The sequence below is a fragment of the Strix uralensis genome, chromosome 24 (genome assembly GCF_047716275.1).
Source record: "Strix uralensis isolate ZFMK-TIS-50842 chromosome 24, bStrUra1, whole genome shotgun sequence".
Lineage (NCBI taxonomy): Eukaryota > Metazoa > Chordata > Aves > Strigiformes > Strigidae > Strix > Strix uralensis.
The window spans coordinates 3,935,104-3,962,719 of NC_133995.1; the positions used below are offsets into that span (position 1 = coordinate 3,935,104).

General features: G+C 68.6%; 3 protein-coding genes across 5 annotated transcripts in view; 2 read left to right on the top strand and 1 right to left on the bottom strand.

The window, feature by feature from the left end:
* CELSR2 (cadherin EGF LAG seven-pass G-type receptor 2) overlaps positions 1–18,402 on the top strand; it is a 33,497-nt gene extending 15,095 nt beyond the window's left edge. Inside the window, exons 13-35 of one of the 2 annotated variants that reach the window (XM_074893949.1) lie at positions 746–887; positions 1,066–1,186; positions 1,272–1,455; positions 1,819–1,920; positions 2,750–2,844; positions 2,941–3,150; positions 3,953–4,136; positions 5,504–5,647; positions 6,130–6,382; positions 6,621–6,788; positions 7,219–7,345; positions 8,244–8,444; positions 9,142–9,316; positions 10,674–10,786; positions 10,869–10,945; positions 13,021–13,147; positions 13,917–14,039; positions 14,119–14,249; positions 15,193–15,281; positions 15,382–15,531; positions 15,963–16,169; positions 16,292–16,529; positions 18,233–18,402. In XM_074893949.1, coding sequence (XP_074750050.1) covers positions 746–887; positions 1,066–1,186; positions 1,272–1,455; positions 1,819–1,920; positions 2,750–2,844; positions 2,941–3,150; positions 3,953–4,136; positions 5,504–5,647; positions 6,130–6,382; positions 6,621–6,788; positions 7,219–7,345; positions 8,244–8,444; positions 9,142–9,316; positions 10,674–10,786; positions 10,869–10,945; positions 13,021–13,147; positions 13,917–14,039; positions 14,119–14,249; positions 15,193–15,281; positions 15,382–15,531; positions 15,963–16,169; positions 16,292–16,529; positions 18,233–18,254 — 3,383 coding nt within the window. In that variant the 3' untranslated portion in view covers positions 18,255–18,402. Of the gene's footprint in view, positions 1–745; positions 888–1,065; positions 1,187–1,271; positions 1,456–1,818; positions 1,921–2,749; positions 2,845–2,940; positions 3,151–3,952; positions 4,137–5,503; positions 5,648–6,129; positions 6,383–6,620; positions 6,789–7,218; positions 7,346–8,243; positions 8,445–9,141; positions 9,317–10,673; positions 10,787–10,868; positions 10,946–13,020; positions 13,148–13,916; positions 14,040–14,118; positions 14,250–15,192; positions 15,282–15,381; positions 15,532–15,962; positions 16,170–16,291; positions 16,530–17,956; positions 18,077–18,232 lie in introns of those variants that run through there. The other variant, XM_074893948.1, reaches the window with a different exon arrangement.
* A 140-nt stretch (positions 18,403–18,542) lies between these two features.
* On the bottom strand, positions 18,543–22,836 carry PSRC1 (proline and serine rich coiled-coil 1). 2 transcript variants are annotated; one of them, XM_074893950.1, is made up of 6 exons: positions 22,806–22,836; positions 21,783–21,837; positions 21,639–21,696; positions 20,013–20,373; positions 19,285–19,768; positions 18,543–19,172 (listed from the first exon to the last, which is right to left on the bottom strand). In XM_074893950.1, exons 2-6 carry the CDS (start codon positions 21,796–21,798, stop codon positions 19,057–19,059), a joined length of 1,035 nt encoding a protein of 344 aa, XP_074750051.1. In that variant the 5' UTR covers positions 21,799–21,837; positions 22,806–22,836; the 3' UTR covers positions 18,543–19,056. The 2 variants fall into 2 exon arrangements, with proteins under 2 accessions (XP_074750051.1, XP_074750052.1); XM_074893951.1 differs by lacking the exon at positions 22,806–22,836 and having other exon boundaries at positions 19,285–19,467; positions 19,609–19,768; positions 21,783–22,506.
* Positions 22,837–23,019: 183 nt separating this feature from the next.
* On the top strand, positions 23,020–25,543 carry PPIL1 (peptidylprolyl isomerase like 1). Its single transcript, XM_074893952.1, has 4 exons — positions 23,020–23,136; positions 23,765–23,919; positions 24,000–24,068; positions 25,207–25,543. The coding sequence occupies exons 1-4, from the start codon at positions 23,081–23,083 to the stop codon at positions 25,425–25,427; spliced, it is 501 nt and encodes a 166-aa protein (XP_074750053.1). The 5' UTR covers positions 23,020–23,080; the 3' UTR covers positions 25,428–25,543.
* Positions 25,544–27,616: the final 2,073 nt, after the last annotated feature.

Here is a 27,616-nt window from a genome sequence, read left to right on the forward strand (position 1 = left end):
TTGTCACTGTCACTTGGGCGCTGCCAGCCCCCTCCCCTGCCCCCGGCACAGCCCCCAGCATTTTGCAGCCCTCTCTGGGCACTGTCACCTCTGTTATGGTCCCCAGGGCACTGCCACCCTCCCTGGTCACCCCCCCATCATTGTCCCCAATGCCCCGTCACCCGCATCGCCATCTGCATGGCACTGCCACCCCCCTGTCACTGTCCCCAGGGCATTGCCACCCCCCTGTCACTGTCACTTGGGTGCTGCCAGCCCCATCACTGTCCCCAGGGTACTGCCACTCTTATCACTGTCCCCAAGGGCATTGCCAGCCCTATCACTGTCCCCACAGCAGTGCCACCCTATTTGGACACTGCTACCCTTGTCACTGTCCCCAGGGCACTGCCACCCTCCCATCACTGTCCCCAGGGCACTGCCACCACCCTGTCACTGTCTCTCAGGCACTGCCACCCCCCCTTGTCACTGTCCCCAGGGCACTGCCACCCTCTTGTCACTGTCTCTCAGGCACTGCCACCCTCCCTTGTCACTGTCCCCAGGGCACTGCCACCCCCCTGTCACTGTCTCTAAGGCACTGCCACCCTCCCTTGTCACTGTCCCCAGGGCACTGCCACCCTCCCTAGGCACTGCCAGCTCTGTCACTCTTCCCAGGGCACTGCCACCTCCATCCCCATGTGGCACTGCCACTCTCCCTGGTGTCACCCCCCTCCCTACGATGTCCCCAACCGTGCCCCGTCCTCGTGCCCAGGTTACTTCGGTGACAGCTGCGTCAGCGCTTGTGCCCTCAACCCCTGCCAGGCCCCGGCCACCTGCACCCGCAAGCCGGGCTCGGCGCACGGTTACACCTGCGAGTGTCCCCAAGGTCACTTCGGTCCCTACTGCGAGCACAAGTGAGTGACACCGAGGGACGGACACGCGCGAGTGCGACGGGCGCCGCCCGTCGCACTCGCGCGTGCCCGTCCCTCTCGCTGGGACATGCGAGAGGGGACAGGGTGGGCGTGGGACGGGCAGGGTGGCAGTGCCAGCCTTGGGGACCGTGCCACACGCCTTGCGGTGTCACCCGGGCAGGGAGGCCCAGCCGTGCCCGCGGGGGTGGTGGGGCCACCCCACCTGCGGCCCCTGCAGCTGCGACGTCACCAAAGGCTTCGACCCCGACTGCAACAAGACGACGGGCGAGTGTCGCTGCAAGGTGAGGCCTTGTCCCCAAGGGCGCGTCCCCGGTGGCCCTCAGGGGACAGGGACACCGAAATTGTGACACACACACACCCCCCCAGGAGAACCACTACCGGCCGGCGGGCAGCGATTCCTGCCTGCTCTGCGACTGTTACCCCACCGGGTCCCTGTCCCGCCTCTGTGATGCCACCAGCGGGCAGTGTCCCTGCAAGGCCGGTGTCATCGGCCGCCACTGTGACCGCTGTGACAATCCCTTCGCCGAGGTGACGGCCAGTGGCTGTGAAGGTGGGTGATGGGGACCGGGTGACACTGTCACCCTGCTGTCGCTCTGGGTGCTGGCAACAAGCTGCCACCCTGTGTCGCCCTGTTGTCACCCCGCTGTCACCCTGTGTCATCCTGCTGTCACTCTGCTGTCACCCTGGGTGCCAGCAACCGAGTGCCACTCCCGTCTCCCTGCTGTCACTCAGTGTCACCCTGCTGGCTCCTTGATGTCACCCTGGGTGCCAGTGACCAAGTGCCACTCCTGTCACCCTGTGTCACCCTTCTGTCTCCTTGATGTCACCCTGGGTGCCAGCAACTGGGTGCCACTGCTGTCACTCCATGTCACCCTGCTGTCACCCTGGCATGACACCCTGCTTTGCCCTGCAGTCAACTACGACAGCTGTCCCCGTGCCATCGAGGCTGGCATTTGGTGGCCCCGCACCCGCTTCGGGCTGCCGGCGGCTGCCCCCTGCCCCAAGGGATCCGTCGGTAGGTGGGGACGTGCAGGGACAGGGTGGGGGGTGGCACCGTGGTGGCACTACTGAGGTGGGGGGACACGTGACACCATGGTGGCACTTCTAGGACAAAGACAGGGTTGTGACACCATGGTGGCACTGCTGGGACAGAGCTTGGTGGGGGGGTGGTGATGCCATAGTGGGGATGGGATGGGGAGGGTGACACTGTGGTGGCATCACTGGGATGGGGTCAGGGAGGTGACACCATGGTGGCACCACTGAGATGGGATGGGGGACATACACCATGGTGGCACTGCTGGGACAGGGACGGGGGTTGATGCAGTGGTGGCACTGCTGGGATGGAGCTGGGGTGGGGTGACACCATGGTGACATTGAGAGGGGGTGACACCATGAGGCTGAGAGGGGGTGACACTGTGGTGGCACTGCTGGGATGGGGTGTAGGGGTGGTGACACCACGGTGGCACTGCTGGGATGGGGTGTAGGAGTGGTGACACCACGGTGGCACTGCTGGGATGGGGTGTAGGGGTGGTGACACCACGGTGGCACTGCTGGGATGGAGCTGGGTGGGGGTGACACTGCGGTGACACTGCTGGGATGGTACAGGGAGGTGACACCGTGGTGGCACTGCTGGGATGGGGTGGCGGTGGTGACACCCCAGTGGCACCAGAGGCTGGGAGGTGACACGGTGGTGGCAGAGCTGGAACGGGGCCGGGGGGTGACACTATGATGCCATTGCCGGGATGGAGCAAGGGTGGGATGACCCCACGGTGTCACCGCTGGGCTGGGGAAGGGGTGGTGGCGGTGACCCCACGATGTCACCCCTTGGGCCACCGTCCCCACAGGCACAGCGCTGCGGCACTGCGACGAGCACAAGGGCTGGCTGCCCCCCAACCTCTTCAACTGCAGCTCCTTGGCCTTCGCCGCCCTCCGCGCCTGGGTGAGCGTCCCTCGGGAGCCGGGCTGGGGACACACACACACACGCACACACACACACGTATCAAAGCGTCACCCCCGTCCCGCCGCGTCCCCGCAGGCCGAACGACTGGCGCGGAACGAGTCGGCGCTGGACCCGGCGCAGTCGCGGCGCGTGGCCCTGCAGCTGCACGACGCCACTCGCCGCACCCCGGCCTACTTCGGCAGCGACCTGCGCCTGGCGTACCGCCTGGCCAGCCGCCTGCTGCAGCACGAGAGCGCCCAGCGCGGCTTCCGCCTCGCCGCCACCCAGGACGTCCACTTCACCGAGGTGCGGGAGGGGCGCCGGGGTGAGGGGCACCCGCCCAGGGTGGGTCGGGGGATGCCGGGGCGATGGGCAGCCTGGAGAAAAGGGGATGGGGTGCCCCTTGCATGGCTTCGTGTGGAAGGAAAATATGGGTGGGCGGAGGAGGCCTGACACCAGGGTGAGGGGCACCCTTAGGGCAGGGTTGGTGCAGGAGCCCAGATGCCAGGGTGAGGGGCACCCTCCCAGGGTGGGTCGGGGGATGCCGGGGTGATGGGCAGCTTGGAGAAAGGGGGACAGAGTGCCCCTTCTATGGCTTAGTGTGGAAGGAAAATATGGGTGGGTGGAGGAGGCCTGATGCCAGGGTGAGGGGCACCCTTAGGGCAGGGCTGGTGCAGGACCCCAGATGCCAGGGTGAGGGGCACCCTCTCAGGGTGGGTCGGGGGATACCGGCGTGATGGGCAGCCTGGAGAAAGGGGGGACAGGGCACCTCCTCCATGCCTTAATGTGCAGGGGAACATGGTGGAGAGGAGAAGGTCTGATGTCAGGGGGAGGGGCACCCTCTCAGGGTGGGTTGGGGGATGCCGGGGTCATGGGCACCCTCGGGGCAGTGTTGGTACAGGAGCCCAGATGCTGGGGTGATGGGCACCCCCCCAACTCACCGGCATGGGGGCGGGGGGGGGTTACAACATACAGCTGTCGGTGCCGGGGTACCCCAACCCACAGAGCCTTGCAGGGAAGCGGAGCAGAGGGAGGGTGGGATCCCCCTGCCCAGATCCCGGGGTGACGGGCGCCCCGCGGCGCTGCCCACCCCTGCCCGTCCCGGCAGAACCTGCTGCGGGTGGGCAGTGCCCTGCTGGACACCAGTAACAAGCGGCACTGGGAGCTGATCCAGCAGACGGAGGGGGGCACGGCCTGGCTGCTGAAGCACTTCGAGGACTACGCCAGCGCCCTGGCACAGAACATGCCCCAGACCTACCTCAGCCCCTTCACCATCGTCACCCCCAACATCGGTGAGCGGGGACCTCCGGGGACAGGGACACGTGTGTGCTCAAGGAGGGGGGCGCTGGGGACATGTGTGTGTGCTGGGGACACGTGAGTGCCCAGGGGACATGTGTGTGTGCCTGGAGACATGTGTGTGTGCCTGGAGACATGTGTGTGCCCAAGGGACACGTGTGCCCAAGGACGTGTGTGTGCCCAGGGGACATGTGTGTGCACTGGGGACGTGTGTGTGTGCTGGGGACATGTGTGTGCCCAGGGGACATGTGTGTGTGCCTGGAGACATGTGTGTGCCCAAGGGACATGTGTGTGCCCAAGGACGTGTGTGTGCCCAGGGGACATGTGTGTGCACTGGGGACGTGTGTGTGTGCTGGGGACACGTGTGTGCTCAGGGGACATGTGTGTGTGCCTGGAGACATGTGTGTGCCCAAGGGACACGTGTGTGCCCAAGGACGTGTGTGTGCGCTGAGGACATGGGCATGGGTGTGCCTGGGGACATGTGTATGCCCAAGGGACATGTGTGTGCCCAAGGACGTGTGTGTGCCCAGGGGACATGTGTGTGCACTGGGGACGTGTGTGTGTGCTGAGGACACGTGTGTGCTCAGGGGACATGTGTGTGTGCCTGGAGACATGTGTGTGCCCAAGGGACACGTGTGTGCCCAGGGGACATGTGTGTGTGCTGGGGACACATGTGTGTGCTGGAGACATGTGTGTGCCCAAGGGACACGTGTGTGCCCAAGGACGTGTGTGTGCGCTGAGGACATGGGCATGGGTGTGCCTGGGGACATGTGTATGCCCAAGGGACATGTGTGTGTGCTGGGGACGTGTGTGTGCTGGGGACATGGGTATGGGTATGTCTGGGGACCCGTGTGTGCCCAAGGGACATGTGTGTGCTGGGGACGTGTGTGTGCTGGGGACATGGATGTGTGCTTGGGGACACGTGTGTGTGCTGGGGACATGAATGTGTGCTTGGGGACATGGGTGTGCGCTGGGGCCATGAGCGTGTGTGCACTTGGGGACACGCACGTGCCCAAGGACATGCATGTCACCCTGAACATGTGTGTGCCTAGGGAACATGCCTGTTCCTGGGGACATGTGTGTGCCCAAGGACACATGTGTCCCTGGGGACACAGGCATGTGTGTGCATGTTGTGGGTGCCTGTGTGCCGAGAGATGGGGACACGCGTGTGACCAGGGACACGCGTGTGATCAGGCTTGTGGGTGTGTGCGTGTGTGCTCAGGGGACATGAACAAGTCCGTGTACCGTGGGTGCTGGGGGCTGTGGGTGCCGGAGGCCGTGGGTGCTGGGCACACAGGGTGCTGGGGGCTGTGGGTGCCGCGGGACCCCCGGGTGACCCCCGGGTGCCGCCCGGGTGCCGCAGTGGTGTCGGTGGTGCGGCTGGACAAGGGCAGCTTCGCGGGCGCCCGGCTGCCGCGTTACGAGGCGCTGCGGGGGGAGAAGCCCCCCGACCTGGAGACCACCGTCATCCTGCCCGACAGCGTCTTCCGGCCCCCCGAGGGCAGGCGTGAGTCCAGGGGGGGGCGTGGGAGTGGGGGGATAGGGGGGGAGCTGGCACACGCGGAGTGGGGGACACTGGCACAGCCATGGGCTGGCAGGGCTGGGGAGTGGGCAGGATGATGGGGGACCCCAGCAGGGCCATGGGGCTGGCAGGGTTGGGGGGGCTCCAGGATGGGGGTGGCAGGGTTGGGGGGACCCCCATATGGTCATAGGACTGACTGGCAGAGTTGGGGGGACCCCAGAATGGGGGTGGCAGGGTTGGGGGGACTCCAGGATGGGGGTGGCAGGGTTGGGGGGACCCCCATATGGCCACGGGACTGACTGGCAGGGTTGGGGGGACCCCAGGATGGGGGTGGCAGGGTTGGGGACCCCAGGATGGGGCTGGCAGGTTTGGGGGACCCATGGCTGTGGGGCTGGCAGGGTTGGGGACACTGGCACAGCCATGGTGGTGGCAGAGCATCATGCCAACCCCCTTCTGGCACCCCCCAGACCCCTCCGCTGGGCACGGGCAGCCAGCACAGGGCACGGGCAGGCAGGAGGAGGAGGAGGAGGAGGAGGAAGAGGCTGCAGAGGAGGGTGAGGATGAGGAGGAGGAGGAGGAGGAGGAGGAGGTGACCCTGGTGACCCGGCACAAGCGCCACCCGGCACTGGGCGAGGGCCAGGCCATCGCCAGCGTCATCATCTACCGCACCCTGGCCGGGCTCCTGCCCGAGCAGTACGACACCGACAAGCGCAGCCTCAGGTGCCCCGGGGGGGGGGGACCAGGGCACGGGGGGGCTGGGAGGGTGCCCATGGGGTGCCAGGGCAAGGGAGGGGGGGTGCTGGGTGCCCAGGGATCCCCAGGGCGGGACTGGAAAGGTGCTCATGGGGTGCTGGGAGACGGGGGGGGGGCAGTCAGGGAGGGTGTCAGGGCGCAGCGGGGCACCGAGAAGGGTGTCAGGGTGCCGGGGGGGGAGAGCCCTGACCCCGGTGCACCCCAGGGTGCCCAAGCGCCCCGTCATCAACACGCCGGTGGTGAGCATCAGCGTGCACGCGGCGGGGGCGCGGGCGCCGCGGGCGCTGGCGAAGCCCATCACCCTCCAGTTCCGGCTGCTGGAGACCCAGGAGCGCTCCAAACCCATCTGCGTCTTCTGGAACCACTCCCTGCTGTGAGCCGGGGGGGACGGGGACACCCCGGGGAGGGGGACAGGGGACATGGGGACATGGGGCGGGTGCCTCGATGGGCAGGGAGGGGCGGGGGGGCACGTGGTGGGTAGCGCTGGGTGGGTGACAGGGGGACGGGCCCATGTGTGGCAGCTGTGACCTTGGGGGGTGACACGGGGATGGGGCTGTGGGGTGGTGTCCCGGGGTGGGTGCGGTGGGTGTCCCAGCGGTGGCTGAGGGTGCGGGTGGGTGTCCCCGGGTGGGGTGGGTGTCCCGGCGGTGGCTGAGGGTGCGGTGGGTGTCCTGAGGGTGGCTGAGGGTGCAGGTGGGTGTCCCCGGGTGCGGTGGGTGTCCCGGCGGTGGCTGAGGGTGCAGGTGGGTGTCCCCGGGTGGGTGCGGTGGGTGTCCCGGCGGTGGCTGAGGGTGCCGGCGCAGGACGGGCGGCGCGGGCGGCTGGTCGGCGCGGGGCTGCGAGGTCGTCTTCCGCAACTGGAGCCACGTCAGCTGCCAGTGCCACCACCTGACCAGCTTCGCCGTCCTCATGGACATCTCCCGCCGCGAGGTGGGACACGGGGGGACGCAAGGGGGACCTGGGGCGTGGGGGTGACCCCGGGACAGGGCCCTGGCGTGGGGACATGGGGCACACGGCGGGTGGCGGAGGGACACGTGGGGACCAGGGCGGGCAGGGGGTGCCAGGCCGTGGGGCGGGGCGGGAGGGGACAAGGGGGTGGGTGGGGTGTCCACGGGGGTGGGGCCAAGCGATGTGGGCGGGGCTTCTGCGGGGTGGAGACAAGCGAGATGGGTGGGGCTAAGAAATGTGGGTGGGGCTCCTGTGAATGGGGCCAAATGGGGTGGGCGGGGCTAAGCACTATGGGGTGGGGCTAATAGAGGTGGGCGGGGCTTCCGTGGGGTGGAGCCAAGTGAGATGGGCGGGGCTAAGAAATGTGGGTGTGGGCTCCCATTGGGTGGGGCCAAACAGGGTGGGCGGGGCTAAGCATTGTGGGTGGGGCTCACGTGGGGCAGGGCTAAGCGATGTGGGTGTGGCTTCTGGGGGGTGGAGCCAATCAAGATGGGTGGGGCTAAGAAATGTGGGTGTGGGCTCCCATTGGGTGGGGTCAAGCAGGGTGGGCGGGGCTAAGCATTATGGGCCGTGCCAGGGAGGGTGGGTGGGGTCAAGTGGGGTGGGCGGGGGCTAAGCATTATGGGCGGGGCCAGGCAGGGTGGGTGGGGTCAAGCGGGGTGGGCGTGGCTAAGCATTATGGGCAGGGGCCAGGCAGGGTGGGCGGGGCTAAGCATTATGGGCAGGGCCTGGCAGGGTGGGTGGGGTTCCAATGGGGTGGAGCTGAGCGCGGTGGGCGGGGTTGTGGGCGGGGTTTCCCATGGGGGTGTGGCATTGCGGGCGGGGCTCCACGGGGCGTGTCCCCCGGCGCCACGTGCCCACGGGTGCCGCGGTGCCGCAGAACGGGGAGATCCTGCCGCTGGCGGCGCTGACCTACGCCTCGCTGGGCGTGGGGCTGGCGGGGCTGCTGCTGGCCGTGCTGGCGCTGGGGGGGCTGCGGGGGCTGCGCTCCAACCGCCACAGCATCCGCCGCCACGGCGCCACCGCCCTGCTCCTGGCCCAGCTCGTCTTCCTGCTCGGCATCAACCAGGCCGACCTCCCGGTGCGACCAGGGGGCGGGGACAAACGGGGGAGGGGACAAAGGGGGAGGGGCCTCAAGGGGTTGGGGACCCCACCATCTCCAAGGTGTGGGGCTCGGGGCGGGGGGGGGGGTGTACAATGGGCAGGGCTGAACAGTGGGCAGGGCCCTGGTGGGCTGGGCCTAAGGGGTGAGGGTTGCAAAGGGGGTGGGGGCTATCAAAGGGGTGGGGCCTCTCATGGGGTGGGGTCTCAGGGGTGGGGCTATCAAAGGGGTGGGACCTATTTGGGTGGGGTCTCATAGGGGTGGGTGCTATCAAAGGGGTGGGGCCTCTCATGGGGTGGGGTCTCGGGTGGGGGCTATAAAAGGGGTGGGGCCTGTTAAAGGGGTAGGGACTATCATGGGGTGGGGTCTCATAGGGGTGGGGGCTATCAAAGGGGTGGGACCTATCATGGGGTGGGGTCTTGGGGGTGGGGCCTATCATGGGGTGGGGTCTCAGGGGTGGGGGCTATCAAAGGGGTGGGGCCTCTCATGGGGTGGGGTCTTGGGGTGGGGTCTATTAAAGGGGTGGGGGCCTATCAAAGGGGCGGGGTGTCTCATGGGGTGGGGTCTCATGGGGTGGAGCTCTCAGAGGAGGCTGTCGTGGGCGTGGGTGCAGGGGTCGGGTGGTGCCCGTGGCTGGCGGGGCAGGGCAGTGACGTGCGGGGCGGGGGGGGCGCAGCTGGCGTGCACGGTGGTGGCCATCCTGCTCCAGTTCCTCTACATGAGCGCGGTGGGCTGGGCGCTGCTGGAGGGGCTGCACCTCTACCGGCGCCGCAGCGAGCCCCGCCACGTCGACCGCGGGCCCATGCGCTTCTACCACGTGCTGGGCTGGGGGCTGCCCGCCTTCATCACCGGTGAGGACACGCCCACAGCGCCCGGCCCCGCCCCCCGGCCTTAGCCCCGCCCCCTGCAGCACCCACCACCAGGCACCCACCTCCACCTGGGTTAACCACCCCAGGGTGGCCACGCCCCAACATCATAGCCCCGCCCCTGACATCATAGCCCCGCCCTGACATCATAGACGCACCCCTGACATCATAGACCCACCCGTGACATCATAGACCCACCCCTGACATCATAGACCCACCCGTGACATCATAGACCCACCCCTGACATCATAGACCCACCCGTGACATCATAGACCCGCCCCTGACATCATAGACCCGCCCTGACATCATAGACCCACCCCTGACATCATAGACCCACCCGTGACATCATAGACCCGCCCCTGACATCATAGACCCACCCGTGACATCATAGACCCACCCCTGACATCATAGACCCGCCCTGACATCATAGACCCACCCCTGACATCATAGACCCACCCGTGACATCATAGACCCACCCCTGACATCATAGACCCACCCGTGACATCATAGACCCACCCCTGACATCATAGCCCCGCCCTGACATCATAGACCCACCCCTGACATCATAGACCCACCCGTGACATCATAGACCCGCCCCTGACATCATAGACCCACCCGTGACATCATAGACCCGCCCTGACATCATAGCCCCGCCCCTGACATCATAGACCCACCCCTGACATCATAGCCCCGCCCTGACATCATAGCCCCGCCCCTGACATCATAGACCTGCCCTGACATCATAGCCCCGCCCCTGACATCATAGACCTGCCCTGACATCATAGCCCCACCCCTGACATCATAGACCCACCCCTGACATCATAGACCCGCCCTGACATCATAGCCCCACCCCTGACATCATAGCCCTGCCCCTGACATCATAGCCCTGCCCCTGACATCATAGCCCCACCCCTGACATCATAGCCCCACCTCCAACATCATAGCCCTGCCCCTGACATCATAGCCCCTCCCCTGATATCGTAGCCCTGCCCCTGATATCGTAGCCCCGCCCCTGACATCATAGCCATGCCCCCAAGCATTTTAGCCCCACCCCAAGCATTTAGCCCCACCCTCATCCAGCATAGCCCTGCTTTAACCTCTTAGACACGCCCCCAAGGCCTAAGCCCCTCCCTCACCACCATAACCACGCCCCCAATGTGTTAGACACGCCCCCCAGGCCATAACCCTGCCCTCACCCAGCATAGCCCCGCCCCCAAGCCAATAGCCTACGCCCCCCCACACCATTCCACGCCCCTCCCCGCATTAGCCACGCCCCTCCGCGGTTAGCCCCGCCCCCCCCCCGCGGCTTGGCCCCGCCCCTGAGCCACACCTGTGCGGGCAGGGCTGGCGGTGGGGCTGGACCCCGAGGGCTACGGCAACCCCGACTTCTGCTGGCTCTCCATCCACGACAGCCTGGTCTGGAGCCTGGCGGGGCCCATCGCCTGCGCCGTGGCCGTGCGTATGGGGGGCTGGGGGGGGTGCGCGGGTGCCCGCTGGGTGCCCACCCCCCCGTCCCCTCACCCCTCTGCCCCCGCAGGTCAGCATCTTCTTCCTCGTGCTGGCGGCCAGGGCCACCTGCGCCACCCCGCAGGGCTTCGAGAAGAAGGGCACGGCGTGAGTCACCGGGGCGGGGGGGGCACCCATGGGTGGCAGGGGGGGCACGGGGTGGCAGGGCATCCGTGGGAGGCAGAGGGTAATGGGGCACCCATGGGAGGCAGCGTAGCACGGGGTTGTGGGGCACCCATGGGAGGCAGAGGGTAATGGGGCACCAATGGGTGGCAGGGGAGCACGGGGTGGTGGGACACCCATGGGTGGCAGGGGAGCATACGGTGCTGGGGCACCCATGGGAAGCAGGATGTGATGGGGCACCCATGGGAGGCAGGGGAGCACGGGGTGGTGGGGCACCTATGGGTGGCAGAGGGTGCTGGGGCACCCATGGGAGGCAGGACGTGATGGGGCACCCATGGGAGGCAGGGGAGCACGGGGTGGTGGGGCACCTATGGGTGGCAGGGGGTGATGGGGTAGTGGGGCACCTATGGGTGGCACGGGGGAATGGGGCACCCGTGGGTGGCAGGGGGGGCAGAGTGCTGGGGCACCCATGGGAGGCAGAGCATGATGGGGCACCCATGGGTGGCATGGCACAGGGTTTTGGGGCACCCATGGGTGGCATGTGGTGTTGGGGCACCCATGGGTGGCAGGAGGGCATGTGGTGATGGGGTGCCCATGGGAGGCAGGGGGGCAGGGAGCGATGGGACACCCATGGGGGGCAGGGCAGACGTGGTGCCCATGGCAGTGGAGGCAGTCTCGGTGCCCGGGGGGGGCGGGGGGGGGCACCGAGCCAGAGGCGCAGGCAGGGTGCAGGCAGGGATGCAGACAGGGCGCAGGCAGGAATGCAGGCAGAGCACAGGCAGGGGCGCAGGCAGGGCGCAGGCAGGGATGCAGGCAGGGATGCGGGCAGAGCACAGGCAGGGCGCAGGCAGGGTGCAGGCAGGGATGCAGGCAGAGCACAGGCAGGGTGCAGGCAGGGCGCAGGCAGGGATGCAGGCAGGGATGTGGGCAGAGCACAGGCAGGGCGCAGGCAGGGTGCAGGCAGGGATGCAGGCAGGGATGCGGGCAGAGCACAGGCAGGGTGCAGGCAGGGCGCAGGCAGGGTGCAGGCAGGGGTGCAGGCAGGGATGCGGGCAGAGCACAGGCAGGGTGCAGGCAGGGCGCAGGGTGCAGGCAGGGCGCAGGCAGGGATGCAGGCAGAGCACAGGCAGGGTGCAGGCAGGGATGCAGGCAGGGCGCAGGCAGGGCGCAGGCAGGGATGCGGGCAGAGCACAGGCAGGGCGCAGGCAGGGATGCAGGCAGGGGCGCAGGCAGGGGCGAAGGCAGGGATGCAGGCAGGGCGCAGGCAGGGATGCGGGCAGGGCGCAGGCAGGGCGCAGGCAGGGATGCGGGCAGAGCACAGGCAGGGATGCAGGCAGGGGCGCAGGCAGGGCGCAGGCAGGGATGCAGGCAGGTTGCAGGCAGGGCGCAGGCAGGGATGCGGGCAGAGCACAGGCAGGGTGCAGGCAGGGCGCAGGCAGGGATGCAGGCAGGGATGCGGGCAGAGCACAGGCAGGGCGCAGGCAGGGTGCAGGCAGGGATGCAGGCAGGGATGCGGGCAGAGCACAGGCAGGGTGCAGGCAGGGCGCAGGCAGGGTGCAGGCAGGGGTGCAGGCAGGGATGCGGGCAGAGCACAGGCAGGGTGCAGGCAGGGCGCAGGGTGCAGGCAGGGCGCAGGCAGGGATGCAGGCAGAGCACAGGCAGGGTGCAGGCAGGGATGCAGGCAGGGCGCAGGCAGGGCGCAGGCAGGGATGCGGGCAGAGCACAGGCAGGGCGCAGGCAGGGATGCAGGCAGGGGCGCAGGCAGGGGCGAAGGCAGGGATGCAGGCAGGGCGCAGGCAGGGATGCGGGCAGGGCGCAGGCAGGGCGCAGGCAGGGATGCGGGCAGAGCACAGGCAGGGATGCAGGCAGGGCACAGGCAGGGCGCAGGCAGGGATGCGGGCAGAGCACAGGCAGGGCGCAGGCAGGGATGCGGGCAGAGCACAGGCAGGGATGCAGGCAGGGCGCAGGCAGGGCCCAGGCAGGGATGCGGGCAGAGCACAGGCAGGGCGCAGGCAGGGCGCAGGCAGGGCGCAGGCAGGGGCTGACGGCGGTGCCCCCAGCTCCGGGCTGCAGACGGCCGTGGTGGTGCTGGCGCTGCCCAGCCTGGCCTGGCTCCTGGCCCTGCTCTCCGTCAACAGCGACGCGCTGCTCTTCCACTACCTCTTCGCCATCTCCAACTGCCTCCAGGTGACCGGGGCCCCCTAAAACCCCCAAACCCCCACACCCCCACACCCCCATCCCCCCACAACCCCATACCCCCATGCCCTTGTACCCCCAATACCCCCAGTACCCCCACACCCCCCATACCCCCCATAGCTCCCTGTACCCCTAAACCCCTGCACCCCCTTACACCTCCTTTGCCCCCTCCCCCTCTGTGCCCAGTCCCCCCCCCCATGCTCCTATAGCACCCTATAGCTCCCAGGGGGCACAGGAGATCCCTTGGGATGCCAATAGGGGGCACCCAGTGGGCATGGGGGGTCCCTCGCCCAGTTAGGGGTGTCAGTGGGGGGCACCCAGTGGGTATGGGGGGTCCCTCGCCCAGTTAGGGGTGTCAGTGGGGGGCACCCAGTGGGTATGGGGGGTCCCTCGCCCAGTTAGGGGTGTCAGTGGGAGGCACCCAGTGGGTATGGGGGGTCCCTCACCCAGTTAGGGGTGTCAGTGGGAGGCACCCAGTGGGTATGGGGGGTCCCTCGCCCAGTTAGGGGTGTCAGTGGGAGGCACCCAGTGGGTATGGGGGGTCCCTCGCCCAGTTAGGGGTGTCAGTGAGGGGCACCCAGTGGGTATGGGGGGGTCCCCGACCCTGTCCAGGCTGCCTGTGGGAGGCTCCCAGTGGGTATGGGGGGGTCCCTCAACCTGTCTGGGGTGCCAGCGGGGTCCCCTGCAGTGCGCAGACAGGGGCTGGCCGGCACCCCCCAATGCCCCCCCATGCCCACGAGCCCCCCCTCTCCCCCCCCAGGGCCCCCTCATCTTCCTCTTCTGCGTGGTGCTGAGCAAGGAGGTGCGGAGGAGCCTGAGGCTCAGCTGCGCCCGCAGACGCGGCCCCGACCCCGCGCTGGCCACCAAATCCACGCTGACCCCCGTGAGTGTGGGGGGGCCATGGAGGGGGGGGCGAGGGGCAGCCCCCCACCCTGGCCACCATGTCCCCGTCCCCGCGGCAGGCCTACGGCTGTGACAGCACCTACGTGGCGGGGCGGCTGTACCCGGCCCCCACCGGCGGCTCCAGCGGGTCCCTGCACAGCACCGCGCGCTCGGGCAAGAGCCACCACAGCTACATCCCCTTCGTGCGCCGGTCCGGGGGGGCGAGGGGGCAAGGGGGGGAAAGGGGGGAAAGAGGGCAACGGGGGGAAAAGGGGGGTAGTGGGGGGAAAAGGGGGCAACGGGGGGCAAAGGGGGGAAAAGGGGGGAAAAGGGGGGTAGTGGGGGGCAACGGGGGCAAGGGGGGGAAAGGGGGAAAGAGGGCAACGGGAGGAAAAGGGGGGAAAAGGGGGCAAAAGGGGGGAGTGGGGGGCAACGGGGGCAAGGGGGGGAAAGGGGGGAAAGAGGGCAACGGGGGGAAAAGGGGGGTAGTGGAGGGCAACGGGGGCAAGGGGGGGCAAAGGGGGGCAGCAGGGGGCAAAGGGGGGCAGTGGGGGGCAAAGCAGGCAACGGGGGGAAAAGGGGGGCAATGGGGGGAAAAGGGGGGTAGTGGGGGGCAACGGGGGCAATGGGGGGCAAAGGGGGCAGCGGGGGGCAGAAGGGGACAAAGGGGGCAAAGGGGGTAGTGGGGGGCAACGGGGGGCAGCGGCAGCAACGAGGGGCAATGGGGGTAGTGGGGGGCAAAGGGGGGCAGTAGGGGGCAAAGGGGGGCAAAAGGGGGCAAAGGGGGGCAGCAGGGAGCAAAGGGGGGTAGTGGGGGGGCAACGGGGCAAAGGGGAGAAAAGGGGGGCAGTGGGGGGCAAAGCGGGCAATGGGGGAAAAGGGGGGCAACGGGGGGAAAAGGGGGGCAAAGGGAGCTAAGGGGTGCAAAGGGGGGTAGCGGGGGGCAAAGGGGGGCAAAGGTGGGAAAAGGGGGGCAATGGGGGCAGCGGGAGGAAAAGGAGGGTAGTGGGGGGCAACGGGGGGCAAAGGGGGGCAATGGGGGGAAAAGGGGAACAAATGTGCATTGATGGGTGCCCGTGTGTGCCGATGGGTGCCGACGGGTGCCGATGGGTGCCGATGGGTGCCGATGGGTGCTGGTCTCCCCTCTCTGGCAGGGAGGACTCGGGGCTGGCGGGCAGCCCGGGGCAGCGGGCGCTGGCCGAACCCGGGGGGCTCTTCCTCGACACCCAGGACCAGGCTGAGGGTAGGGCCACCGCGCGTGTCACGAGCGCGCCCGGCCTCAGCCCGGGTGGGGGTGTCCTTGGGCACCCCCTGACCTGTGTGGGTGTGTGGGTGTGTCCCAGAGCACGACACGGACTCGGACAGTGACCTGTCGCTGGAGGACGACCGGAGCGGCTCCTACGGCTCCACACACTCCTCCGAGAGCGAGGACGAGCCCCCCCCCGCCGGCTGGGACACCCTGCCCGGGCCCCCCCTGCCCCCCTCCGCCCCCGGTAACGCCAGCCTGGGGGGCACCCAGGGGGGGATGGGGGTCCCTCAGCCTGGCTGGGTGCTGATGGGGGGTCTCTCACCCAGTCTAGGGTGCCAATGGGGGGGCACCCAATGGGTTTGGGGGGGTGTCCCTTGCCCTGTCCAGGTTGCCAGGAAAGCACCCAGGGGAGATTGGGGGGGGGGTCCCTCGCCGTGGCTGGGGAGCACCCAGTGGGTTATGGGGGGGGTCTCTTGTCCTAGCTGGGGTGCTGATGGGGAGCACCCAGTGGAGATGGGGGGGTCCCTCGCCCTGGCTGGGGTGCTGATGGGGAGCACCCAGCGGAGATGGGGGTCCCTCACTCTGTCCAGGGTGTGGATAGGGGGCACCCACTGGGCATGATGGAAGGGGGGTCCCTCGCCCTGCCCGTCCCAGCAGTCCCTCCCCTGCCTGCAGGTGACAGCCTGGTGGCCCCGGGGCAACCATACTGGCCAGGGGAATTCGTGACGACGGCCAGTGAGAGTGAAGGGCACGGGGGAAGCGAGACCCTGCGGGTGGAGCCGGCGGGGGGCGAGGGACCCCCCCGGGGCGACCCCCCCCGCCAAAACGGCGAGGCGCTCCCTAGGGACCCCCCGCTGCTGCCTCTGCCCCACCCCCACAAAGGTACGGGGTGCCCCGCACCCAAATGGGTGCTATGGGGTGAGGGGGGGGGCGGGGGGGGGCACCTCAAGGCTGGGACAAACTCCCTCCCCCGCCAAACCCTGGGTGATGCCCCCACCCCACAGGCATCCTGAAGAAGAAGTGCCTGCCCCCCATCAGCGAACGGGGCAGCACCCAGCGCCTGGGGCCCCCCCCGCCCCCCCCCGCAGGCACCGCCGCCTCCTCGGGCAGCGAGGGCAGCCGGGTGGGGGGCACCGGCCCCCCCCGGCCCCGCCAGACCCTGCAGGAGCAGCTCAGCGGCGTCACCCCCATCGCCATGAGCATCAAGGCGGGCACCGTGGACGAGGACTCCTCCGGCTCCGAGTGAGTGGCTGACGGATGGGTGCCAGGGTGCCCGATGGGCACCCATTGGGTGCAGGGGAGGCTGTTGAGTGTCCATGGGGTGCAAGGGAGGCTGTTGGGTGCCCGTCGGGTGCCAGGGTGTCCACTGGGTGCAAGGGAGGCCGTTGGGTGCCCGTCGGGTGCCAGGGTGTCCACTGGGTGCAGGGGAGGATGTTGGGTGCCCGTTGGGTGGCCCCATTGGGTGAAAGGGTGGCTCTTGGGTGGTGCCCATCGGGTGCCTTGGTTCCCAGTGGGTGCAAGGAAGGCTGTTGGGTGCCCGTCAGGTGCCAAGGTTCCCATTGGGTGCAAGGGTGGCTCTTGGGTGCCCACTGGGTGCCCATCAGGTGAAAGGATGGCTGTTGGGTGCCAGGATGCTCAGTGGGCACCCATCGGGTGCAACAGTGCTTGTTGGGTTCCCATTGGGTGCTGTGGTTCCCATTGGGCACTTATTGGGTGCAAGGGTACCTGTTGGGTGCCCATCAGGTGCCAGGGTGCCCATCAGATGCAAAGGTGGCTGTTGGGTGTCCCTAGGGTGCAAGAGTTCCCACTGGGTGCCCATTGGGTGCAAGGGTGATTTTTGGGTGCCCGTCATGTACAAAGGTGCCCACTGGGTTTGAGAGTGTCCACTGGGTGCCATTGGGTGTAGGGGTGCACGATGGCTTTGAGGGTGCTCATTGGGTGCCAGGGTGCCTATTGGGTGCTCAGTGGGTGTGAACTGGGTGTGAGGGTGCCCATTCAGTGCTCGTTGCGTGCCCATTGGGTGTAGGGGTGCACACTGGGTGTAGGGGTGCACACTGGGTGCCAGGGTGCCTGTTGGGTGCCCGTTGAGTGCCTGTTGGGTGCCCATTGGGTGCCAGGGTGCCTGTTGGGTGCCTGTTGGGTGCCAGGGTGCCTGTTGGGTGCCCACTGGGTGCCAGGGTGCCCATTGGATGCCCATTGGGTGTAGGGGTGCACACTGGGTGCCAGGGTGCCCATTGGGTGCTGGTTGGGTGCCAGGGTGCCTGTTGGATGCCCATTGGGTGCCTATTGGGTGCCCACTGGGTGCCAGGGTGCTTGTTGGGTGCCTGTTGGGTGCCAGGGTGCCCATTGGGTACCCATTGGGTGTAGGGGTCCACACCGGGTGCCAGGGTGCCTGTTGGGTACCCATTGGGTGTAGGGGTGCACACTGGGTGCCAGGGTGCCTGTTGGGGGCCTGTTGGGTGCCAGGGTGCCTGTTGGGTGCCCACTGGGTGCCAGGGTGCCCATTGGTGCCCATCAGGTCTAACAGTGCCCATTGGGTGCCCAGGGGCTGTCAGGGTGCTCACGGAGGGGGGGCCCCAGGGTGGCATCACCGTGGGCGCTGGGTGGGGGCTCCCTGCCCGCAGGCACTAACACTCCCTCTTCTCTCCTCTCCGCCCCCCCCCGCCCAGATTTCTGTTTTTTAATTTTCTCCATTAACCCGCAGGGGCTGGGGGCCTCCTGCCCCCCCCCCACCCCCTTCCATCTCCGCCCCCCCCCCACCCCCCATCTGGGCGAGCGCTGGGTGCTGCGGGCGCGGAGGGCACCCTGGCACCCACCTCGCCCCCGATCACGCATCTGTCTGTCTTGTTTTTTTTATTCCCCGCCCCCCCCCCCTTCACGCCCACCCCCTGCCCATCTGTCTGTCCCGTCCCCCCCCCCCCCGCCCCCCCCCCCGCCTCCACCAGGAGCGACGAGACCTCCATCTAACAGGGACCCAGCGGGCACCCCCTGCCCGTGCCACCGCGCTGGGGACACCGGGACAGGAGGGTGGCACCAGGATGGGGGGGGGGGGGGGGGGGGCAATAGGACAGGGGGTGGCACTGGGGGGGCATCAGGAGGGGGCACAAAGCCGCAGACACACACCCCCCCCCCCCCCCATTGCACTTTGGATCCTGGCAGGGATTTGCCCCTCACTCCATTGGCACCTTGGGGGGGGCGGGGGGGGGAATGTGGCATAGGGTGCCCCCCCCCCCAGCATCATCCACAGCCCCCATGCCCGGTGGAGGGTTTTATTTAAAAAATACATGAAAAATACAAAAAAAAAAAGGATATAGACACGCACACCCCCCCCCCCCATGGTGCCAACCCCCCCCCAGGTGGGGGGCAGGGGGGGGCACATGGTGGGGGGGGGGGGAATCAGTTGGGGGGTGCAGGGATGTCTGTGCCCCCCCCCCAATACTTTGCTCGCCCCAGGGGTGAGGCTCAGGCGGTGGCACCCAGGGGTGGGTGGCACCTGGCAGAGGGTGTTTGGGGGGGGTGAGGGACCCCTGGGTGCTGGGGGGGGGGGGGGTGCAGGGGGGGTTTCCTACTGCTGATGTGACCTTTTGTAATTAAAGCAAAATCCAACCTGTGCCTCTGCCTCATCCCTGGGGGGGGGGGCCAGTTCTGCCCCCCCCCACCCCCGTGTCTCCGTTTCCCCAGTTCCCCCCCCCCTCACCCCAAATGCATATCAGGGGTAGGGGGGGGGGTGGTCTGGGCACCCCAAACTCCTCTGGGTGGGGGGGTTGTGTCACCTTGGGGTGCTGCTCACTGCCGTCTTCCGGGGGGGGCGGAGGCGGCTGGAGGGGGGTCCTGGTTTGCACCCCGAGCCAGCGGCCGGGGGGGCCGCCCGCGCCACCCCCGCGCCTGCAATGGGGAGAGCAGCCATGGGGAAACTGAGGCACGGGAAGGAGGGGGGGGGCAGGGGGCAGCCCCCTTCCTCCCCCCCCCCCCCGCCCCCAGCAGCACCCATCCTTACCTCTGGGCGCAGGTGCCCTCCCACCCGCTGCTGCCCCCCCCGCCGGGGTCCGGCCGGGTGCCCTGGGGATGGCGCTGGGGGCGGGGGGGCGGCTGGAGGGGACGGGGACAACGGTGGCCCTGGCGCGGGGCTGGCGGGCGGCGGGGGGGCAGGGGGCAGCGGCCCCCCTCACCTTTGGCTGGCCTGGGGACAGAACGGGGTGGGGGGGGGGGAAGGGGTGGGGGCGCAGCCGGGGCACCCCAACCCCTGGCGTGGGTGCCCCCTGCCCAAGGAGCTGCCCATGTCCCCGTCCCTTAGTGTGGGTCCCCCCCCCAGAGCCGGTACCTGATGTCCCCGCCTGGAGGGGCTCCGACTTGCCCCGGGTCCCAGCCCCCTGCCCCTGGGGAGGGCAAGGCCGTGGGGGGGGGCCCACCCGGCTGGGGGGGGGCACCCTGGCCCTGGGGGGTCCCTTTGGCGCCGCTGTGGGGTGACAACTGGGCGAGACCTAGAAGCAGAGCAGGGGTGGGGGGGGGACAGGGACACTGCTCAGTGGCTGCCCACCACCCGGGGGGGTCCGCGGTGCCCCCCCTTGGGGACATGAGGGTGGCACTCGGAGCCCCCCACCCCAAAATGGGGTTTGGGGGGGGGTGTTTAGGACTTCAGCCCTGGTGGGAACATGGTGCGGGGCTATACTGGGAGTACTGGGACACCCCCCCCCCCCCCACCCCGCGCCTCGAGGTGCCACCTACCTTCCGGGTGCTGGGGACGTTGGTGGCAGTGGGGGCCCCCCGGGGTTTGGCGGGGGGCCGGGTGGTGGTGGTGGCAGCGTGGGGGGGGGTCCCCCGCGACTCCACGGTGGGCAGCAGCGCCCGCACGGGACTGTCCTTCACCACGAAGGTCTCCCGGCGGGGGCTGCGGGGGCTGCGGGGGGCGGGCGGGGGGCCGGGGGGGGCCGGGGGGGGCAGGTGACATCGCTCCAGCTGTGCCGCCAGGCGAGTGGCCTCCCGCACCATCTCCTCCAGCCGGGCCCCGCTCAGGGGGCTCCAGCGCCCGCTGCCCCCCCGGGCCCCCGCCCCAGCCGGGCTCTCCTCATCCTCCTCTTCCTCCTGGCTGCGAGGGGGGGGGGGGAATGGCCAGTGTTAGCCCTGCCCTGGATCCCTCAGCGCCCCCCCCCCCCCCCGCCCCGTGTCACCCACCACCATGGCCAGGAAGGTGGCATGTGTCCCCCACCACCACCCAGAACACCAGCCGTGGGGTGGCGTGTCCCCCATGTCCCCCCTGATGCCAGGACCCCCAGGACCCCTGGCCATGGGGTGCCATGTCCCCCATGTCCCCTAGGAGCTCGGCAACGGGGTGACATGTCCCCCAGGATGCCATCCATGGGGTGGCATGTCCCCCATGTCCCTTGAGACCCCCTTCACGGGGTGCCATGTCCCCTGTGTCCCCTAGGACATTGGCAACGGGGTGACATGTACCCCACGATGCCAGGACCTTGGCCACGGAGTGACATGTCTCCTAGGGCCCTGGTCATGGGGTGCCATGTCCCCCAGGACCCCATCTATGGGGTACCACGTCCCCCATATCCCTTGAGACCCTGTTCACGGGGTGGCATGTCCCCAGTGTCCCTGACCATGGGGTGCCATGTTCCCCAGGACACGATTCATGGGGTGCCACATCTCCCATGTCCCCCAAAACCTTGGCCATGAGGTGACAAGTCCCCCATGATGCCAGGACCCTGTCAATGGGGTGGCATGTCCCCTATGTCCCCTGAAACCTTGGCCACAGGGTGCCATGTCCCCCAGAAACCCATCTACGGGGTGCCGTGTCCCCAGTGTCCCTGTTCATGGGGTTCCATGTCCCCCAGAACCCCCATCCATGGGGTGCCATGTCCCCAGTGGCCCTGGTCATGGGGTGCCATGTCCCCCAGGACCCCATCCATGGGGTGCCACGTCTCCCAGAACCCCCATCTATGGGGTGCTATGTCCCCCAGGACTCCATCCATGGGGTGGCATGTCTCCCATGTCCCCCAAAATCTTAGCCACAGGGTGCCATGTTCCCCAGGACCCCCATCCATGGGGTGCCATGTCCCCAGTGTCCCTGGTCATGGGGTGCCATGTTCCCCAGGACCCCCATCCATGGGGTCCCATGTCCCCAGTGGCCCTGGTCATGGGGTGCCATGTTCCCCAGGACCCCCATCCATGGGGTGCCACGTCTCCCAGAACCCCCATCCATGGGGTGCCATGTCCCCAGTGTCCCTGGTCATGGGGTGCCATGTTCCCCAGGACCCCCATCCATGGGGTGCCATGTCCCCCACGACGCCAGGACCCTGTCAATGGGGTGGCATGTCCCTCACGTCCCCCATGTCTCCCCCTCACCTGTCAGAAGGGGACAGGATCCCGAAGTCGAAGCTCTCCTCGGTGACAAAGCGGACATCTGGGGGGACACGCGGGGTGAGCCCCGGCCCCCCAGCGCCGTTGGGGGGGACACACGGGGGGGACGCGGCGCTGGCACTGCCCTACCTCGCTCCTCAGCCATCGCCTCCGCCTCGGCCCGCGGCGCCGGCACAGGGGCTGCCTGGCGGGGAGTGGGGGGTGACCCACGGACCCCACCCGTGTCCCCGACCCCCACCCGTGTCCCCGATCCCCGGTGGGGCGCCCGGGTGGCACCGGCCAGCGCCCGGGGACGGCACCCGCCGGTGCCAGGCACAGTCGGGGCTTTGTGCCACCGGGGACGGCACCGCCGGCGCGGGCACGGCACGGCCTGGGGGGGCCAGACCGGGGGACCCCCATGCCCCCCACCCGGGGAGCCCCCAGCCCCGCACCCCAATCGCGGAGGGTCCCCAGTCCCACACCGGGGGGGTCCCAGTCCTGTACATCGATCCCAGGGGCCCCAGCTCCGCACCGGGGGGGTCCCAGCCCAGCACCCCGATCCCGGGGGGGCGATCCCAGCCCCACAGCCCGATCCCGGGGGGGGGTCCCCGCGCCAACCGAGGGTTCTCAGCCCGGTACCCTGATCCCGGGGGGGCTTCCAGCCCTACACCCCGGTCCCAGGGGTTCCCAGTCCCCACTCGGGGGTCCCAGCCCCACACCCCGATCCCGGGGGGGATCCCAGCCCCACACCGGAGATCCCAGTCCAGCACCGCGATCCCGGGGGCGGGGGGGGGTCCCAGCCCAGCACCCCGGTCCCGGGGGGGGTTCCCAGCCCCACACCGGGGGGTCCCACCCCCACACGCTGATCCCGGGGGGGTTCCAGCGCCCACCGGGGGGTCCCAGCCCCACACTGGGATCCCCGGGGGGGAGCCCAGCACCACACCGGGGATCCCAGCCCAGCACCCCGATCCTGGGGGGGGTGGATCCCAGCCCCGCAGCGGGGGGTCCCACCCCCACACGCCGATCCGGGGGGTCCCAGCCCCACATCGGGGGTCTCATCCCCGCCCCCCCGGGGATCCCCCAGCCCCCCCCCACCGCAGGGTCCCCGCTCCCCCCTCCCCCTCATCCCGCTCCCGGTCCCGTGCCCCCCCGCTCCCCCCCCGCTCCGCTCACCGTCGCCCGCCCCCGGGTCCCGCTCGCCGCGCGCGCGCGAGGGGGGGCGTGGCCTGGTGCGGGGGCGTGGCCTAACGGCAGGGGGCGTGGCCTCGTTCGAATTCCCCCTCCCCGTGCGTCACAATAGCGGCGCGCCCGCCCGCCGCGCTGATTGGCTGTCCTCCTAGGCCCCGCCCCTCAAACCACGCGCTCTCATTGGCCGGCGCCGGGAGGGGGGCGTGTCCCCGGAAGCGCGCGGCGGGCCAGGGCTCTTCCGCCGCCGGGAGCAGCGCAGCATGGCCGCCGTCCCGCCCGACTCCTGGCAGCCGCCCACCGTCTCCATGGAGACCACGTAAGGGGCGGGGACGCCCCCCCCGGTACCGGCACCGGCACCGGCAGCGGGCGGCCCCTCCCGCACCCTCGGCCCGGCCCGCGCCCCTTCCCGGCACCGGACAGACCCCGGTGTCCGTTAGCCCCCAGTGTCCCCCCCCGGCACCGGGCGGGCCCGGGCCCGCTGCGTGCTGGGAAGCTCCCAGTGCCCCCCGGTACCGGGCAGACCCCGTTATCCCCCAGTACCACCCAGTCCCACCCAGTCCCAGTTACCCCCGGTACCGGGCAGCCCCCGTTATCCCCCAGTACCACCCAGTCCCACCCAGTCCCAGTTACCCCCGGTACCGGGCAGCCCCCGTTATCCCCCAGTACCACCCAGTCCCAGTTACCCCCGGTACCGGACAGCCCCCATTATCCCCCAGTACCACCCAGTCCCACCCAGTCCCGGTTACCTCCCAGTACCGGACAGCCCCCATTATCCCCCAGTCCCACCCAGTCCCAGTTACCCCCTGGTCCTGGGCAGCCCCCATTACCCCCCCACCCTGTTCCCAAGCCCCATGTCCCCCCTGAGTCGGGTCTGAGTCCCCCGTGGGGGCTGGGGGGGCACCACGGGGTGACCCCCCCGCTCCGCGGTGCGGGTCCGGGTGCAGGATGGGCCCACTGGTGCTGGAGCTGTACTGGAAACACGCCCCCCGCACCTGCAAGAACTTCGCCGAGCTCTGCCGCCGCGGCTACTACAACGGCACCAAATTCCACCGCGTCATCAAGGACTTCATGGTGCAGGGGGGGGACCCCACCGGTACCGGTGAGAGACACCCCCTCACCGCATCCCCTCCCGTGCTGGCGGGGGGGGCCCGGCTGACCCCCCCCTCACCCCCTCCCCAGGCCGCGGTGGTGCCTCCATCTACGGCAAACAGTTTGAGGACGAGCTGCACCCCGAGCTCAAGTTCACCGGTGAGCAGAAAGCATCACCAGGAGGTCAAAAACCCCACCCGTGGGGTGACATCTCCTCCCGTGTCCCCCAGGACCCCATCCGTAGGGTGGCATGCCCCCCACGATGCCAGGACCTTGGCCACAGGTTGGCATGTCCCCCAGAACACAGGCCATGGGGTGCCACGGCCCCCATATTCCCCAGCACTCCATCCATGGGGTGGCATGTCCCCCATGTCCCCTCAGACACCGTTTGTGGGGTGGCATGTCCCCCAGGACCTCAGCCATGGGGTAACGTGTCCACCATGTCCCCCAGGATCCTGGCCATGGGGCGGTGTGACCCCCAAGACCCCATCCATGGGGTGGCATGTCCCCCGTGTCCCCTAAGACCCCATCCATGGGGATGACATGTCCCCCAAGACCCCATTCAGGTGTTGGCATGTCCCCCATGTCCTTTAAGACCCCATCTATAGGATCGCATGACCCCCAAGACCCCATCCATGGGGTGACATGACCCCCAAGACCCCATCCATGGGGTGGCATGTCCCCCATGTCCCCTAAGACCCCATCCATGGGGATGACATGTCCCCCAAGACCCCATTCATGTGGTGGCATGTCCCCCATGTCCTCTAAGACCCCATCCATGGGGTGGCGTGTCCCCCATGTCCCCTAAGACCCCATCCATGTGGTGCCATGTCCCCCATGTCCTCTAAGACCCCATCCATGGGGTGGCATGACCCCCAAGACCCCATTCATGTGGTGGCATGTCCCCCATGTCCCCCAAGACCCCATCCATGTGGTGCCATGTCCCCCATGTCCTCTAAGACCCCATCCATGGGGTGGCATGACCCCCAAGACACCATTTATGTGGTGGCATGTCCCCCATGTCCCCCAAGACCCCATCCATGTGGTGCCATGTCCCCCATGTCCCCTAAGACCCCATCCATGTGGTGGCATGTCCTCCATGTCCCCCAAGACCCCATCCATGGGGTGACACATCCCCCATGGTACCAGAACCTTGGCCGTGGGGATGCCATCTCCCCCCCATCCCCCAGCACCACATCCATGGGGTGACCCATCTCCCCTGATACCCCCTCAAACCCCCCAAACCCCTTCGAAGCAGAACATTAACAGCGTCCGTCCGTCCATCCGTCCCTCCCAGGCGCCGGCATCTTGGCCATGGCTAACGCTGGCCCGGACACCAACGGTAGCCAATTCTTCCTGACGCTGGGCCCGGCGCAGTGGCTGGACGGGAAGCACAGCATCTTCGGGAGGGTCTGCCAGGGCATGGGGGTGCTGGGCCGCCTCGCCATGGTGGAGACCAACGCCCAGGACCGGCCCCTCGACGACGTCAAGGTCATCAAGGCTTTTCCTTCGGGGTAGGGGGGCCGGGGGGGGAGGTGTTGGGGTGCCCCCCCCCCCCCTCCTCCCCGCTCCTCGATTTGTAGCGCTCGGTTGTAATAAAAGAGGTGGGAAGTGGTGGTGACCCCCCACACACACACCGTGGTGGGATTATTTTTCTAGGGGGGCTGTGATGTCCCTGGTGTGGTTGGGGGTTGGGGGGCTTGTTGGGGTGCCCCCCCCCACCAAGCCCTGGGGACACGGAGCTGCCACCAGCCCCAGCCTGGTGTTGTAGGGTACTGGGATGCACTGGGCTGCACTGGGGAGCAGGGAGCAGTTGGTGTAGGATACTGGGATGTACTGGGCTGCACTGGGGAGCAGGGGGCAGTTGGTGTAGGATACTGGGATGCACTGGGCTGCACTGGAGAGCAGGGAGCCGTTGGTGTAGGGTACTGGGATGCACTGGGCTGCAGTGGGGAGCAGGGGACAGTTGGTGTTGTAGGATACTGGGATGCACTGGGCTGCACTGGGGAGCAGGGAGCAGTTGGTGTAGGGTACTGGGATGTACTGGGGTGCACTGGGGAGCAGGGGGCAGTTGGTGTAGGATACTGGGATGTACTGGGCTGCACTGGAGAGCAGGGAGCAGTTGGTGTAGGGTACTGGGATGCACTGGGCTGCACTGGGGAGCAGGAGGCAGTTGGTGTAGGATACTGGGATGTACTGGGCTGCACTGGGGAGCAGGAGGCAGTTGGTGTAGGGTACTGGGATGTACTGGGCCGCACTGGGGAGCAGGAGGCAGTTGGTGTAGGGTACTGGGATGTACTGGGCTGCACTGGGGAGCAGGGGGCAGTTGGTGTAGGGTGCTGGGATGTACTGGGCTGCACTGGGGAGCAGGAGGCAGTTGGTGTAGGGTACTGGGATGTACTGGGCTGCACTGGGGAGCAGGAGGCAGTTGGTGTAGGGTGCTGGGATGTACTGGGCTGCACTGGGGAGCAGGAGGCAGTTGGTGTAGGGTACTGGGATGTACTGGGCTGCACTGGGGAGCAGGAGGCAGTTGGTGTAGGATACTGGGATGTACTGGGCTGCACTGGGGAGCAGGAGGCAGTTGGTGTAGGGTGCTGGGATGTACTGGGCTGCACTGGGGAGCAGGGGGCAGTCGGTGTTGTAGGATACTGGGCTGCACTGGGGTCCCTGGGGGGGACACACAGGGGACCCCAATTTAGCCCCCTCCCTGCCCCAGCTCTGGGGAGGGGTACGGGTGCTGCCAGGTGCCACCGTGTCCCCTCCACCCCCCCAAAAGTGTCCCCTGTCACAGCCCCCCCACACCCTGGGCCACTGGGCTTCAGGTGGGTGGGAGGGGGGTGGCAGTGCCCCCCCCCCCCCTGCCAAACCTGGGCTCCCCACGTGGTACTGGGGACCCCCGGACTGGCACGCAGTGTCCCCACACATGGGGGTCCCCACGCCAGCATGCAGTGTCCCCCCCTTGCACTGGGTGTCCCCCCTTGATGGCTTTTGGGGTCCCAGAGCTGCCCTGGGGCCCTTTGCTGTTTCTGTAGGACCTACAGTAACACCTGGGCTGCAGCTGGGGGGGCCTGGGGGCTCCAGTCTGACTCCCAGTCTGCCCAGTGCCCCCAGTACAGCACTGCCCCATGGCCAAGGCACTGGGGGTGGGTCTGGGGGAGGCAGAGGGAGGTACTGGGGGCTGGACTGGGAGGACTGGGAGATCCCAGGGCAGGATCTGGGGCAGTACCGGGAGCCCCTGAGTGATACTGGGGATGGTGTGGGGGTAGTACTGGGAGCTACTGGGCCACACTGGGAGCACTGGGAGACTGCATCTGCAGGTGAGGAGGCTGAGGAGGCACTGGGAGGGGTGACTGGGAGGACTGGGGGGACTGGGAGCATTCCCGGGGGTGCAGGGTGGTACCCAGAGGGGTCCCACGGCACCGGGGGGGGCACTGGGGGTACCGGGGGGGTACCGGGGGCGGGTACCGGGGGCGGTACCAGAGGTCCGGGGCGATGCCGGGGGTCTGCGGGCGGCCCCGGGGTTGATACCGGGGGCGGTACTGGGGGGCCGGGGGCGATCCCGGGGACCTGGGGGCGATCCCGGGGGCGGTACCGGGGGCGGTGCGGGGGCGGTACCGGGGGCCCCCGGGGGCGGTATCGTAGGAAACACCGGGGCAGCCCCTCGGTGCGGAGCCGGGGCCGGTGCCGGGAGCCCCGGGCGGTGCCGG

Bases quoted from the DNA above. Each gene is read 5' to 3' on its own strand.
- PSRC1 (XM_074893950.1), bottom strand. The intron at 20,374-21,638 runs GTGAGGGGGAGA...CCCCCCTCGCAG, and splicing joins ATCCTGTCCCCTTCTGACAG to CCAGGAGGAAGAGGAGGATG. The intron at 19,769-20,012 runs GTAGGTGGCACC...CTCTGCTTCTAG, and splicing joins ACGTCCCCAGCACCCGGAAG to GTCTCGCCCAGTTGTCACCC.
- PPIL1 (XM_074893952.1), top strand. From the start codon at position 23,081: ATGGCCGCCGTCCCGCCCGACTCCTGGCAGCCGCCCACCGTCTCCATG. The intron at 23,137-23,764 runs GTAAGGGGCGGG...GTCCGGGTGCAG, and splicing joins ACCGTCTCCATGGAGACCAC to GATGGGCCCACTGGTGCTGG. The intron at 23,920-23,999 runs GTGAGAGACACC...CCCCCTCCCCAG, and splicing joins GGGGGACCCCACCGGTACCG to GCCGCGGTGGTGCCTCCATC.